The 15,799-nt window shown below is 34.3% G+C and overlaps 2 protein-coding genes across 4 annotated transcripts; one reads left to right on the top strand and one right to left on the bottom strand.

Annotated features, from left to right (window-relative positions):
* Positions 1-2,574: 2,574 nt before the first annotated feature.
* On the top strand, positions 2,575-9,786 carry LOC111368103. Of its 3 annotated transcripts, none has more exons than XM_022989310.1 (13): positions 2,575-3,042; positions 3,617-3,786; positions 4,061-4,194; positions 4,359-4,560; positions 4,811-5,064; positions 5,159-5,270; positions 5,559-5,703; positions 5,799-5,941; positions 6,035-6,204; positions 6,719-7,024; positions 7,099-7,154; positions 7,652-7,863; positions 8,329-9,786. In XM_022989310.1, exons 1-13 carry the CDS (start codon positions 3,005-3,007, stop codon positions 9,489-9,491), a joined length of 3,105 nt encoding a protein of 1,034 aa, XP_022845078.1. In that variant the 5' UTR covers positions 2,575-3,004; the 3' UTR covers positions 9,492-9,786. The 3 variants fall into 3 exon arrangements, with proteins under 3 accessions (XP_022845078.1, XP_022845076.1, XP_022845077.1); XM_022989308.1 differs by having other exon boundaries at positions 2,576-3,042; positions 3,617-3,752; XM_022989309.1 differs by having other exon boundaries at positions 2,576-3,042; positions 3,617-3,752; positions 4,826-5,064.
* A 299-nt stretch (positions 9,787-10,085) lies between these two features.
* On the bottom strand, positions 10,086-14,953 carry LOC111368104 (anthranilate phosphoribosyltransferase, chloroplastic-like). The gene is made up of 10 exons (XM_022989311.1): positions 14,395-14,953; positions 14,118-14,261; positions 13,090-13,251; positions 12,892-12,975; positions 12,124-12,312; positions 11,595-11,685; positions 11,416-11,475; positions 11,082-11,200; positions 10,582-10,716; positions 10,086-10,442 (listed from the first exon to the last, which is right to left on the bottom strand). Exons 1-10 carry the CDS (start codon positions 14,587-14,589, stop codon positions 10,398-10,400), a joined length of 1,224 nt encoding a protein of 407 aa, XP_022845079.1. The 5' UTR covers positions 14,590-14,953; the 3' UTR covers positions 10,086-10,397.
* Between the last annotated feature and the right edge of the window lie 846 nt (positions 14,954-15,799).

The following is a 15,799-nucleotide window of genomic DNA, read 5'->3' on the forward strand; positions in this document are numbered from 1 at the left end:
ATCTCCATACCTGTCCTTTGCAAGAAGCTGTCTATGCATGTGAAACTGTCCTTTTTATTTTGGTATAATAGGATTAAGAAAACACAGGGAATTATAGTACTATATATACACAAGCAAAAGGCATCTGTATTTCCAATCTCCATACCAGTCCTTTGCAAGAAGCTGTCTATGCATGTGAAACTGTCCTTTTTATTTTGGTAAAATGGGATTAAGAAAACACAGGGAATTATAGTACTATATGTATACAAACAAAAGGCATCTGCCTGTGAATTTAACAGAGCCCCGTCTTCAAATTGAAAAGGGACATTTAGACCCCGTTTGTTTTCCATTAATGTAAAAATGAGAATGAAAAATATAGTCGTTACGGACTCCTCACAAAAGATAGAAATTCAAATATGGTGGCGTAATGTGATGGATAACGGTTATATTTTTATTTTAAGGACAAAACAATGGGAAACAAATAGGGGCTTAACAAGATTTGTTGTATACATTATTTGTACATCTTTTGGGGAAATATATAATATATTCTGCCAGTGAACATATATTGGGGAATATACTTGATCCTTGTTTGAGATTTCTACATGGACACTCTAGTGTACATGAGGGGGAGGCGCATATTTTTTAATCACTATGAGGGGGAGGCGCATATTTTTTAATCACTATGAGCTCCTACTCATGTAAGGGGACTGTACACTAGAGTGTACAAGTGAAATTTTTCTAAGAGACGTTTGTTCTTATTGGTAGAAAATATTAAATAATTGCACAGTGTCTAACAATTTATAGTTTTTAATGTGAAATGATTCAAATTAATTATGAAAAGTCGTATGTTCAAATCTGCTTATTTGTGAAAATTCAACCTTTAAACCTTTGATTAAAACATAAAATTGGGCATCAAAGATGAAACTAAAAATAAATGTTCATTTTCTCATTTTCCTATACTTTTCGTGGAGGTTGTAAGCATTAGAGATTTTCCTATCCACAATGTATGTAAAATTGGTCGTCAATTCCCAACTGAGATATTTTAAAAGTTCATAAAGGCTCATTTACACGTCAATATCCAAGTTTCAACTTTAAATAAGTAACCACGGACTTTGTAATAATCAATATTCTTAAATAATCTAGTATTTTGTTCATTATATTATACAAACATAACCCAAAAAAAAAAAAAATTATGAATAAATGCAAAATTAATTAAGGGCCTTTATCTTCTTGAATGTGTCATTGTCCTGAAATTTGCTGAGCGTCTCTCCTATTCATGGCCAAGAATCATAAGTGATGTCTATGCGTCTTCTATCTTCATTTAATATGTATCAATTTCTTGTGGAATCTCTCTCTCTCTCTTAACATTTACTCGAGACTTTTAAAACATGAGATACTCTCCATTTTAAAAAGTCTCCATTCTAAACAGTCAATTTTTAAAATTATGTTAAAAAAGATTCTTTAAATTAACATTTTAATTTAAAGAGTATGTTTAGCTCTCCAAAACTCATTTTCTATAATTAAATGCATTTAAAGTGTTTCAATTTTCAACGTAGGAAAATAATAAAATAATTTAGAGAAAAAATAGTTAAAATAAAAAATAGAGAAAAATAATAAATATTTTTAAAAGTAATAAAATTAAGTGTTAAATATAAAAAGTTTGGTGAAGTACTTCAAAATTTCAACACTCTAAATTTATAAATACTCTCCAAATAACAAAATATGTTCTTTAAAAATATAAAGTCTTTTTGATATGCTCTTAAACTATTGAGCTCTGATCATCTACAAGAGGCTTATTGTAAGATTTTTTCTATTTTAAAGAATCAATCTTTAAAATTATGTTTCAAGAAACTCTTTAAATTAATATTTTAATTTAAACTTTCTATAATTAAATGCATTCAAAATATTTCAATTTTTAATATAGGAAAATAATATAATAATTTGGAAGAAAGCTGGTAAAAATGAAAGATCTAGAAAAATAATAAATATTTTTTTATAGTAGTTAAATTAAGTTTTAAATATAAAGAGTCTCTTGGTATTTAAAATTTTTTACTTTCCAAATTTATAGATGTTCTCTAAATTGTTGAATATACTATTTAAAAATAGAAAGTCTTTTAAAAATACTCGTAGGAATATAGTTAAATATTATCTTTAGTACACCTTCACATAGATTGAGTTTTATTTTTTAATAAAAGAACTCTTGAACACTTTTTTAGTGAGCGTCGACCATGTTTGAATACAGACCTTTTTGTTTAGCTCTAATTCATAATTATTTAAATATTACATTTAACATGCCCTTCAAGTATAGATCGAATTTTCTTTTCTTTTCTATCAAAGAACTTGTGCACAATTTTTTTGTTTGGCATCGACCATAGTTGAACACAAACCTTTGGCCTAGCACTAATGCCACATTTCTTTAAGTATCATCTCTAACATGCCATTCACGTATAGATCGAATTTCCATTTTTTATCAAAGAACCTATGCACAATTTTTTAAATGGGAAACGCCAATAAGTAATATAGAGGATTTATTTAAAAGCTTAAGCTATGTTTAACGTCTATTTATGTCTTCGAAACTCTCTCCCCTCCTCTCTTATCCATATTGTGTTACACACACTACACTGTGTGGCACTGTCAGTCTCATGTGCCATATCCTCACAGAACCTTTACCAAACCAATCACTTCAATTATTTTTTCTAATCTTTAACTCTGTACCACACACACAAAAACACATACATTGTTAATTTCTAGCTGTGCAGTATCCTACAATACATTTCAAAAATTTCCAGTTTCTTAGCCAATAACATGATTGATGTGAAGTAATACACTTTTTCTACCAAGTCTGGTGAAATGGCCTTGAAGAATTTTACATTCTTGATTCTTCATTGTTGGGTTTTTCTGGGTTCAAGTTTGAGGGCTCAATCTGATAACGGTTCAGAGCTTGCTATAAAGTTATTGAGTATCCCTCCTGCATTTTCCAATAGAAATTCAGCTAAATTTTCCTTTAAAGTGTTTGTGGATAGCAATGGGAACATCTGTGTTGACTGTCCTACCAATTGCAAGGTTAGTCTTAGTTGCATGCTAAACACGGATCCAGAATATAGAACCATCCCTTCTGAAGTCTCGAGCTATTAGAGAGAGTCGTGTATTTCTTCAAATCGTTCCTTCAAAACCTCCTCCATCAAATACATTTTCTGATAAATGTTCACGTTAATCATTTCGTTTAAAAGCTTAAGCATTATAACGAGCTGTATGTATTTACTTAAATTTTGTATTCGATGGCAATGTAAGATTTTTGATGGATTTTTTCCCCTTAAATATGGTATAAAATTGGCTGTTGTATGTATATGCTAGAATGGCTAGAGCCACTTGTAGAAAAAAAAGGGCATTTGTAATATCAATTCTTTTCATTTGGATTTGGAAAAGATTTACTTATTTGCTAATTGTGTAAAATGAAGAAATAAATTATGAACCACTGTAGTTTTACAATTTATTCCCAGATGCAAAGTTCTATGATTTACATAAATTAAATACTGGGACTTTTTTTGTTTTTGCTTTCTACTAATTGAAATTTGACATTTTCATATTTAAATGTCTATGATGTTGCTGACTAATTTTCATACATGCTGCAAAACAGCTGGATAATAGCATATCTTCGGCTTGTAAAGGTGGGAAAATTTCTTACACACGATTGGTGGACGGGTATCATTCCTTTGAAGTGTGCGCCAATGGCTCGACTGGAGTTGCATGCGCTAGTTATAACTGGACGATTGGTCGAGCCACCCCTGTTAATTTTATCAATTTCTGGTTCATATTATTTGAAAATTTTATTACTTCGAGTCCATCATGAACTTTGCTGTATATCAGTATTCATATATCAGAAAATGAGAAAATGAACTGGTTCTTGTCATTTTCAAATGTGATTTAGTGGTTATTACGGATATTATCATTAAAGTTATATGCATATTGATTTATGAGCTGGAAAAGATAGGACAATTGTACATTGTTCTTAAGTTAATTCATATAGTTTTGGTAATAATTTTTAGCAATAGCCTAATTCAGTTGTACCTGTTCTTTGCAGACACGGTTCGCCCTACAGCATATATAAATACTGAATCAACATTTACTAATGCTTCTCGGATATCTGTGAACATATCGTTCAGTGAACCCTGTGCTGGTGGAGGTGGTTTCACATGTTCTGTAAATTCCTGCAATGTGAGTAGCTGGTCAGCTAAAACTTAAATTGCAACTCGATAGATTCCCCTTTTTGCCGTCTGTGCTTTTTAGTCGTAAAATAAGAATAGTTTAAACTAGACAGAACTTCTCGGACAAATGACGATTACAAAATCGCTAATTTACAAATTTGTTCTTCTTTACAGCTTCTTGTTTACGGAGCTGGTCAAATTGTGCCAAATACCCTTAATGTAGTCCAGCCAAACCGTGAATTTTCTGTTGTAGTGAGTTTATCGTCGAACGTTCAGTATGGACATGTGATATTGGTAATGGACAAAAATTTCTGCACAGATTCTGCTGGTAACAAATTTACCAGGACAGATAATTCTAGTCTATTCATACATTTTGGTAAGTATTTTAATATGCACACTGCATTATTCTACTAGCCCCTTTTATTAGTAAGTTGTATAGTACAAGGCAGTATAAAGGATGAAAAAATAAGCTGAAATGACGTTTATTGTACTTTCGAGTCCTATCCACTTTTACTCAACTATTGTTATGGTTATTAAGAGTCAATATAAACTCCAACAACATTTAGAAAAAAAAAGGTAGTTTCTTGAATTAGTTATTTAGTATTTGAACACTGACAGATCCTTAGTTGTTCGACTTTCAGATAGAAGACGTGTATTTGCCAATTTAAGGACTCATATTTCTGAAAGGTTGCTTCAAATCGACAACCAAACTAGAACTGTGTTGGCATCTAATAGAAATAAGAAACTAAAGATCTACCTGTATTTCACTGAACCTGTAGCCAACTCATCAGCTGAAATTCTGAATTCGATCAGAACAAATCAAGGTTCACTCGTTCCTATTAATGGGAGTAGCCTTGGCGAACGCAGATTTGGTTATCAGGTTAGTTTTCGGATTTATTAGGCGTAGCTAAATGTTGTATTATGGAGCTTAGTTCATAACATAATGTAAATTTATTACTTACTAATCCTTGCAGCTCAAAGATTTACCAGAGATGGCTGTTGTCACAGTGAGTTTGGATTCGTACTTAGTAAAAAGCAGACAAGGGACCCCCATTTCTCCTGTACTTCCAGTCACTTTCCTCTACGGTATGTACAGAATTCACAAAAGAAATTGCGAAAATATTGTTTTCTCACAAGACAGGATGAATATAGAATGACACATTGCTACAGCATTGAACAATATAGGGAAAGAGAAAATAAAATATTTGGAAAGTATCATATTGCTGATTTTTAATTACTTCAATTACAAACATCTATTGGTTTTTACAGAATCTGATTTACAGAGTGAGTAAAAGAATAGCACGAATACTGTTTTCTTCTATGCCTACTGCAATTTTTGATATGCGGTTTCATTTTCTTGTAATCGGGCTATAGATTCACAGAGGCCAGCTGTCAGGTTGAGCACAACATCAAATATACGAACAAAAGAAAAGAGCATTCTTATAATGATTAAATTCATGAAGCCTGTATTTGAATTCAACTCTTCTCATATATCCATATCCGGAGGATACTTGTTCAGGTGAGCGGCTTTGTGGACTGGTATTTTTTGGGATAATTCAATTACAAAATATAATGTTTTAGCATTTCTTGATATATCCTATATGAATTCATTAGCTTTGACCAAATGAGTAGAACGGCCTATGCTGTTCACGTACGACCAGTTAACAAAGTCGTATCTGTCAGTGTGCCTGAAAATATAACTGCAGATGTTTGTGGAAATAGAAACAAAGCATCTAATACTCTTCAAGTGAGACACTGTAAGTATTAATACATCTCTTTCAGATTTTTAGTTTCGTGTTCCGAATATTATTCTTTTCTTGACGTCGATATCTTAAACAAACTTCTTACAGATTCTGTACCTGTTGTGTCTTTGATGCTTTCATCCATTGCAACTGCTGCTTTTGCTGTGACATCTTTAGTGGCAGGGTTTCTCACGGTTTCAACTGCAAGCCAACTGTCTATCGGATCATTTTCAAGACCAAATTCTTTTTTGACATCCGACCCCACGAGGAATCTTTTTGTAAGTTCCTGTCTCCTTTTAACACTTCTTACTTAGCCCTTGTTTGATTTCCATTTTTATCCAAATACATTTTTGTCTCTTTTCATTTCAACCACATGTTCTTTAATAAAATAATATTATGCGCAGATTTAAAAGTTTTCCTTACTTTTTAACCACACATTCTTCATAAATCTACTATTTCAAAATGCATTCTAATCCAAAACATGGGACTCAAACATGCCCTAATCTAAGAAATCTGTCATTTTGACGTAGGACCTGTTTGTAATAGATTCTGTTTCTACTGCTGCTTCAAAAGCCATGCCAAACAAGCCCTTAGAGGCAGCCAAATTTCATGATCATACTGTATTTTATTCTTCTGACGTAGTGTATTGTTAAGGACCAAGTTCTAGTTTTTGTAGTTGCTTCTCTATGACAAGAATGAGAGGATATAGAATGATACAATACAAGAAACATATCCATAATTAATCATATTCATATTCTTGATTGCGAACCTTATGTTTTCTCATTTGCACAGAGAATTGCTTGCCACATACAGATTTTTGCACTGTCTGGATGGTTGGCAGTACCCTTACCAGTCGAATATTACGAACTTACAAGAGGCTTACAATGGAGTATTCCCTATTTCAACCTCCCGTGGGAAACAGGAAATGCCCGCCCAGTAATGGTGGGATCGACTTCCCCTTGGAGCCCACGTCCATATAGTTCTAAAGTTTACAAATCAATAGGTTTGGAGGGCGTCCAACCAGAAGCCGCAAATGATTCTGATGCAACAGCTTATGGATTGCCTCTCACTCCCATGGAATACAGAACATATTTTGAGGTCAGATATCAATACTTATCCTGGAATCTGCTACTTAGTAAAATTAAAGAATGGGATTTTATTCTTAATGGCAGAGCCAAAATTTCAAGCCTGAAGCTGAGTACATTTTGGATCCACAGTATTCACATGGGTAAGTATTCGCCAAATTTACCTTGTATGTGCATCTACTTCCTAGTACCAAGCCGTAGTTTCAGAAAATAATAAACGGTCTTTTAAAGGTTTAAAAAATGAAAATCTGGTGTAAATGAATTCAATACGGTTAATATGGTGTAATGCCTCAAGTCATCAGTTAAGCTCTTGTTCGAAAGTTAATAAGGGCCTATTTGGCATGGCTTTTGGAAAGCCAAAGGCTGCTTTTGGATATGTTTATATAATTTTGTTGAAGTGCCTTGTGTGATTGGAAGAACTTTTAGAGGAAGCTATACAAAGGTGGCTTCATGAGAAATCTCTTCTGCAGGAAGCAGAAGAAGAAGTTATACCAAACAGGCCTAACATCTTTTGATATGCATCACTACAAATTCGTGAAAAAGAAATAGTAATGGCCGGAAAACGAGTACATCTTACGTTTTATATTCCACAACTTTTATCAGATTTTTCTTCACTCAATTTATTGATTTGTTCTTGTAGGTGGAGGGATTTTAGTAGAAGCATGTTCTGGTTAGCAGTAATTTGCGGCAGCTTGATACTATTGCATGCTTTAGTTCTTTTTATTCTTAAATTCCGAAATAGAAGCGTGAGAAAATCGAGTTATGGAGCATTGATATTTCCAAGATTTGAAATCTTTCTTCTGATACTTGCATTGCCTTGCTTATGTGAAGCCTCAACAGCTTTAGTTAAAGGTACTCCAAAACTATGATTTCTACTTCATTCCTCATTTTTGTGCATCAGGTCTTGACATAGAAAATTTAACTGGTCGATTTAATAGTTTCTGCCAAGATCTGTTTATGTTCTGATTCCAATATGCTGCATTATGTGGAGCCTAGTTATAGTGTTCACTTTACCCCCCTCTACAGTGGGTTGATCTAGGGGTATATTGAACATTCATCTATCTATATTAGGTCATCTAGCATTCTACACTATACAAAGGAACCCGAGGGAGCCATTTTTCTGTATGTGAGAGGCAAAAAGCTGAGAGAAGTGAGATCTTGGTCATAAACTTTAGTGAAAATCTGAAGCAGCCTTACAGAGGGTGAACCAATGTAAATCTGTGTATTCTATATTTGTTTTATAATTTCTCTTCTGTTTACCATTGGTCTCGGAGTTATAAAAGATAACGATTACTTTTGTTGATCTTATGTTTTAAGGAGGAACGTCTTCTGGAATAATTGTTGGTGTTCTGCTGTTGGGTTTGGCATCGTTTTTGCTGCTAGTGTTGTTCTTATTCCTTACCATCGGAATTACATTTGGGAAGCTACTTCAATACAAAGAGGTACACAAGGAAGGCCAAGAATTTCACTGGTATGGAGAGCTCATTCGGGCGACCTTAGGTCCGGGTAAAAGAGGCCAATGGACATGGAAGAACCAGTCGAGTTCCAAGTATTTAAACATATTCGGTCCTCTATTCGAGGATCTGAGGGGTCCCCCGAAGTACATGCTTTCTCAGATCACTATAGGCAATCTAAAAAAACCGAGCAATAGAATCATTGCCTCGGATGATGAAACAGAAGACGCAGAAGCGCCCTTCATTCAAAAGGTGTTTGGAATTCTTAGAATATACTACACACTGCTCGAAGTTGTGAAACGTGTTGCTCTGGGAGTTATGGCTGGTGCCTATTCAAAGAAGTGGTCGTATAGAACCCCAACTATCACCCTACTTTGCATAACATCGTTTCAACTCTTCTTCATGGTTCTTAAGAAGCCTTTCATAAAGAAAAAGGTCCAATTGGTTGAGATAATCTCAGTTGCCAGTGAAGTTGCTCTTTTCACTTTCTGTATAGTTCTCTTGGAGAAAGATTTTTCAATTGAAGACGAGAGGCAAATCGGGATCTCACTGGTTTCGATCTTCATGTTCTCATTTCTAGTCGAAATGGTGAATGAATGGTATGCATTATACAGACAGACAAAGCTACTGGATTCTACAAACAGCTCTTTCTTGCATGGTTTGAGAATAGCTTCACTTGGCTTCCTCTCATTATTCTGTCCTCAAAATTTTATCAAGAACAGCAGATTAGAGCTAAATAACCCGCGTGAAACAGTAGATACTACTTCTTCGACGGACAGGAATTTGAACACAGGTAGTGGAAGCTCGGGTGATAAGCCATGGGTAAGGCATATAAGAGAACTAGCAAAGGCTAGCTTTAGCAAAGAAGGAAGCAAGGATAATCCGAATGATCCTTCCACGAGCAAGAACAAATGGAGTGGATTTTGGAAAAAGAGTGGAAGCTCGTCTGCATCTACATCAGCAGATTTTAAGGCAAAACCAAAGGGATTGTACAGTGAGTTGGAAGCCATTTTTTCATCCAAGTAAGAAACCTCGTACAATGATAGGGAAATTCTCAGTCATTTGATCGCTCAACTATCTTGTTAGAAATCACAGAGTAATGAGATCAGTATCCATTTGTGCAGCTAACAGAAGCACACTGCATTGTATATATGATGCCATGTTTGTACAGAGGACAGACTCTGATGTAATCACATTTTGATTTTGTATCTATATTAAGCATACTAGCATAGGCTACTCTGATTCTGAAATGTCATAGTTGCTGAAATCACTGTTATTAGGGTCGGCTGCATAAATCCTATTGAGCAAGAACGAGACAACATACACGTGTCTGAACTCTTAGGTACACATGGACGTACTATGCACATATGTTTTATAACAAGGGCACACGACACTCGATTTGATCCTTGGCATATGTGCCATTTCGCGTTACTCTTTCTAAACGAGGGCTCCAGTTTCCAGCCAAATAATGTGTGTTCATTGTAGAATGAACGCCAACTGAAAACGGCCAGGATGAGTACCTATCCCTTGCGGGAATCATACATTAGTCTTCAACATGAAAAGACGATGTCCTAACCATATGTATGATAAGTTTAAGTCTCAATTTGTATAAATAAGAAATAAACACAAATTAACATAGCTGAAGGCCTTTAATTGAACTTTCCAGAGTGATTTACATACATTAAGTTCCTACAAAATGAGACCGATTTACATATAGCACACAAGTTTTTACAAAATCTGAGGAAGTCTCTCTTTGTCTGATATAGACTTTTTTCACTGGATCATCTGCTTTATGCACCACAAAATGCAAAAAGGAGATCGAGAACAATATGTCATCCGCCTAGTGAATCAAGTGTGCTGTTTGTCCAGTTGTGCACCCTGAATGATGATTTTGCACGACTCAACCATTAAAAAGTTGTTTGCTCTTGACATTTATGTGGAGATTGCAGTACCGTTAAGTGCTTCTTCTCTGACCTTCTGAAAGAGACAACAGTAAACATTACCTTCAGTTAACATTTGGCTATGCTTTTCCACATAAATAAAAGTGTAAGTTACTTATAAGTAGTTTTTTGGTTTCCAAAACCATAAAAGAAGCTCTTACTAAGATCACTCTTACATTTGAGATATCTTTCCACAAATTCAAGGTCCTGAGAGCTTTGCCCGATAGATGTGTTTCACGGGCTAGATCCACTCCTTCTCCCAGATTGTTTACATGTCCACTAACTAAGAGGGCTGCTGCTGCATTTAACACCTGTGGAGTGTATTTAGGAAGAGCAATTATAGAATCAGGAATGGACTAAAAGGAAAGTTTCATATTGAAATCCAGATCTATTATTTAAAAATATCGAGGTAACCAGCGCAGTTCCTTAAAAGAAAATGTTTTGATGCCTCCAATACATCAACCATACCTTACAACCAATCAAATAGACCAGATTACGGTAGACCAAAACTAACATGGCCTGTTGTAATTGTTAAGGATCTAGTTGATTTAAGGTTTTCCAATGAATCCAACATTGAACCAAAGAGTGAATAAAAATGATTCATGTAGCCAACTTGACATTTATGGGGAACAAGGCTAAGTTTGATATTGCAGAAAGGAAAAGAAAAAAATATTACCAAGGCATCAGCAATCGACCCTTTTTCTCCTGATAATACACGCTTTAGTACGTCAGCATTGTACTCGGGGCCTCCACCTTGCAAATCATCCAGAGTGCATCGTGGCATCCCAAAGTCCACTAACAAAACACCAGATTACGTCAGCTTAAAATTCAGCTTTAACTTTCAATGCCTAAAAAGATGATAAGAACATTACAATTGATAATTCAGTATTTCCTAATACCTAAACAAACAATTGATAATTATTTGTATGACAATGAAAATGAAGACTCGAGCACATAAAAATTAATAAAACAAAATCATGTTTTCGTCAGATTAGTAGGAAGATACTTACATGGATCAAACGAGAAACTTTCTATCTTGCCCGGGGTGACATCAAGGACTAGTCCAGGCCCTGTTTACATTCATCAAGGATATTCGAGTACCAAAGATAGTATTGGATAGATCAAATGACATGCAGTCATTTACATTGATGCATGCTTGTAATTTGCTACAGCAGAATGGGTATCTTACCAAGGGGACTCATCTCATCCAGTCCCTCCGAGTGAACTACTAATGATCTTTTCATGCCAAACCTTTGGAGTGCTTTAGCCATTTTATGAACCTAACACCGTGGACAGAAAAATTTACTTGTACAAACACAAGGAAATAAACTATTGCCGCTATTGTGCTAATTAAATGTATCAGAGCACTATCCATTATTAAGCAGAAAGAAAGAAGAGAATCTGGATATCGATACGTGACAAATGCAAGCAAAAACTTGCATGAATTTGTTAAAGAATATGCTTTTTGAAAGAGATAAAGTGAAAAAAATATAGAAAACAAGAGCATCAAGACTAATTTTTCAACTCCTCAAGTTTTACATAATGAATGGTTGACAACTTTAGAAGGTCAAATTAATAGGATGGGCAAAAAAATGCAGTACTAAGCTTAAAAATGCTCAAAGATGTCCTGAAAGTAATAAGAAAATAGGTTTTATCAACATATTCAAGTCACATGATAAAATTCTATAATCATACAACTAAAAGAAAATTTTACTCACTAGATCTTCTTTGTACACCCCAACTACAGCAAAAGGAACTCGTGCGGGATTCAACATGGGGCCCAAGATGTTGAATACAGTCTTTACTTTAAGCTTTTTCCTGACTGGTCTAACAATCTGCATTGCTGGATGATAAATTGGAGACATCATGAAGCCAATCCCTGCTTCACGCACACACCTTTTTACCCCCTAAAAACAAAAACAAGAGGCACGATAGAATAGATGGAATGAGGTGCGTGTTTGGGGGGGGGGGGGGGGGGGGGAAGACTTGGAAATTACTACATCAGGCTTAGCTTGTTTAGCTTCCTTGAATTTTACAGTGTAAAATGATATAGTTCGCTAATACAATCATATAACTTAGATCATACTCATATAAACATGCTATTATGGTCCTCCAACCTCCACTGAAAACAAAATTTGACATGAAAGAAACCTAAAGATGATTATTGATGTACTCCTTACAAGGATGACCTGTTTTTGACAGGAAAAAATATAAATCTGTTCTGAAAGTTAACCAACCTGTTTATTCAATTACCATTATGTACTAACACCAAGACAAACTGCATTCCTAATAGTGCTTCTTTCCAGACGTTTCAAATTTTCCCATAGCATATATGAGGAGAACAAGTTAAATCGGATTGAGATTAGATTATTAAAATTTCCCACAGTATCCCGATGATTTGACCAGATAGTGCAGGGGACCAGAGAGCATAAGCAGTGTCAACACACAACCGTGAAAGTTATGATACTATAACCGCACTAACAAACCTCCGGGTCCAAGTTTATAGCAACCTCCAATTCTTCAAGCACGTCAGCACTACCACAGGCAGATGAACTCGACCTATTACCTTGCTGTAATGAAACAACTTGACTTTAATGTTGTTTTCACCACATTATCTTAAATAGTTAAAAACATATGAAGGAAAATCTAGAAATTAACCACTTTCCTGGAAGAAAAATGATTACCTTAGCCACTTTTGCACCACAAGCTGCAGCAAGAATTGAAGCTCCAGTAGAAATGTTCACCGTGTTTGCACCATCACCACCAGTCCCAACAATGTCAACGGCATCACTTAGTCCTTCCACTTTTCTACAGTACTTAAACATTGCTCTTGCAAATCCAACAACCTATTTAACAGTTATTTATTAGGAGTTATATCATTGTGTTGCACCATGGGATATTTCCACGTATTTGAACCATAATACATATTCTCTTATCAGCATCGGTACAGTACCAATCAGATACACTCGAGCCCATGCGATAGAAGACAATATATGATATCTATTAAGAATATTGTCCTGGATGACATTATATCCATAATAAGGTGATGCCCAGCAACTAAAAGATGGGAATCAGTTCAACCAAATTCCCCACAGGTCTACAACAAATATATATGCCACATCACAGTGCATTATTACCTACCAGTTTCAAAATGATCATCGTTAACTTTCCTATCAGATTGACAAATCATGTTTTACATGGACACATTTAACTTCTAAAATCCAAGCACATTTCAACGTAGCACTTTTCGATAAATTCATATCTACCTCTAAGTATTATAAAACTAAATATAAATAATAATAGCATTTCCTCTCAAACAACTTCAACTTTTAGATTGAGGTAGTTCAATATGATATCAAAGCATGCAAAGGCATAGTTCTAGTGTCACATCCGCTCTTTATGAAAATTGTGGACATACCAGAGCCATAGATGAATATTGAGCGTGGGGTGTCAAAGACTGAATTAAATTAATATCAAGCCACTCTCTAAAAGCTTAAACATTTTGAAAAGACTCTAGCTGAACTTAATTTAAGAAACTCGACCATCCAAATCAAAGTTCATATGCAAGGCTGAGCCATTGCTCTTTGAATGCTAAGTTTCTCAGAAGTATCTAAAAAGATCACAACTTGCAGAACTATTGACATTCCAACGCATAACAAATACCAGATTCAGAGACATTTGCTTATGTATGCGCACAAAGAGAAGCACTTACTTCTTCATACGTTTCTCCTTTAGCTCTCAAAAGCACCAGAAATGCACTAATCAATGCCTCATCAGCACCATCCAACAAGAAATCAAGAGACGCCTCGGCTTCAGCTTCCGATAAACCCACACCGTTTATCAAACCCTCGAAAAACTACACCACATGCTTAAAAATAACTAACTAAACAATAAAAAAACAGAAGAGACCAAGAAAATAACAATTATCCATTTCATAATCTCCAACAAGACAAGGAGTTGAAAAGTAGAAAGAGAAGTTTATCTTTTACCTGAGCAAAAGAAGATACGGCTCCAGGTGCATGGTTAGAATTTGGCAAAGCAAATGGCGCGAAAGTTGGGCACTTAAGATTGAATGTAGTGTGAAAAAATGAATTTCTCAGCTTGTGTTGTGATATGGGGTGGCAAGCAATTGATAAACACGGATTCAGAGGAGCCAAAACGTAAAGATGATGAAAAACAGCCATATTGCAGTGTGCCCAGAAGCGAAAAATACTAGATAAAATTCAATAGCTAATGTATTTTCGGCTAATCCAGTTAAAATGTGGGGAATTGTCTGCATTGATTACTGAAGTGGGCTACTACTTGGGCTAATTGTAAATGCTGTGTAAATTGGAATGCAGAAGTGGTAGTTAGCATTGATTAGGGTTTCAGAATTTTTGCAGCCCAGTCGGACATTGTTCTGACAACGCGATGCTAATGAAGATTGAATTTGTGAAATGCCAACATCAACAAAAGATTGCAAAACACAGTTGCACAATGATTATGACATATTTGACATGTAGATAAAAATTCCCAAATCGACAATCAAATTTGCATTCAAGTTTAACCCTAATTCTATTTTACCTTACACAGTAAAAAATTGTGGAATCGTGTTGAAATTGTATGTTAACTTTAATGATGGGTTTGGTAAAAAAAAATAACTTTAAGGACCAAAGTGAAAAAATTTCATAGATTAAAAACTACTTGAATTAGCTTGTGAGTTGTTTTCAACTAAGATTATAATGAATTTTAAAGGATTATTCTAATGAACTTTGTGGATTTGAATAGATTATTACAACTTCCACAAGAATCTTATCAAATATAGTAAAATTTCAAAAGATTTGCTTATAAGTATTTTTAAGGTTGAAATCCATCCAAATCTTTTAAAATCTTTCTACTAATAATTTTTTTATAAATCCATTAATTATTGAGGTTACCTAAATGTTAAAGGATTTTATTAAAATTTCAAGTGGAGACATCTTAATTTTAATATATTTCATTAAAATTCAATAAAATCTTGATTGAAGACATCTAAATTTAGAATGACTTCTAAAATTTATCACAGTCTCAATTGAGTACATCCCTCTTAATTTCTTAACCGTCGTTCTTAGGATGGTGTATTCAATAACTATTGAATTTATTAATGGTTATTATTACCATACATTATTTCAATAAATTTTACTTACGATTTTACTATATGTAAATAATAAATTTACATAATAATTTACATGCATTTGATATGGTGAGATATAATTTGATCATAATTTCTTTAAAAAAATAATAATAAATAAAATAAATATCTTCACTCTTTCCTTGACATATCATCTATGTGTAACCCACTTTGATACTGTTTATGTATAAATAACATTCATTTGTAACACCCATTAAACTCCTATATACCAGGATTATTATTAT

This window comes from Olea europaea, chromosome 18 (genome assembly GCF_002742605.1).
Source record: "Olea europaea var. sylvestris chromosome 18, O_europaea_v1, whole genome shotgun sequence".
Lineage (NCBI taxonomy): Eukaryota > Viridiplantae > Streptophyta > Magnoliopsida > Lamiales > Oleaceae > Olea > Olea europaea.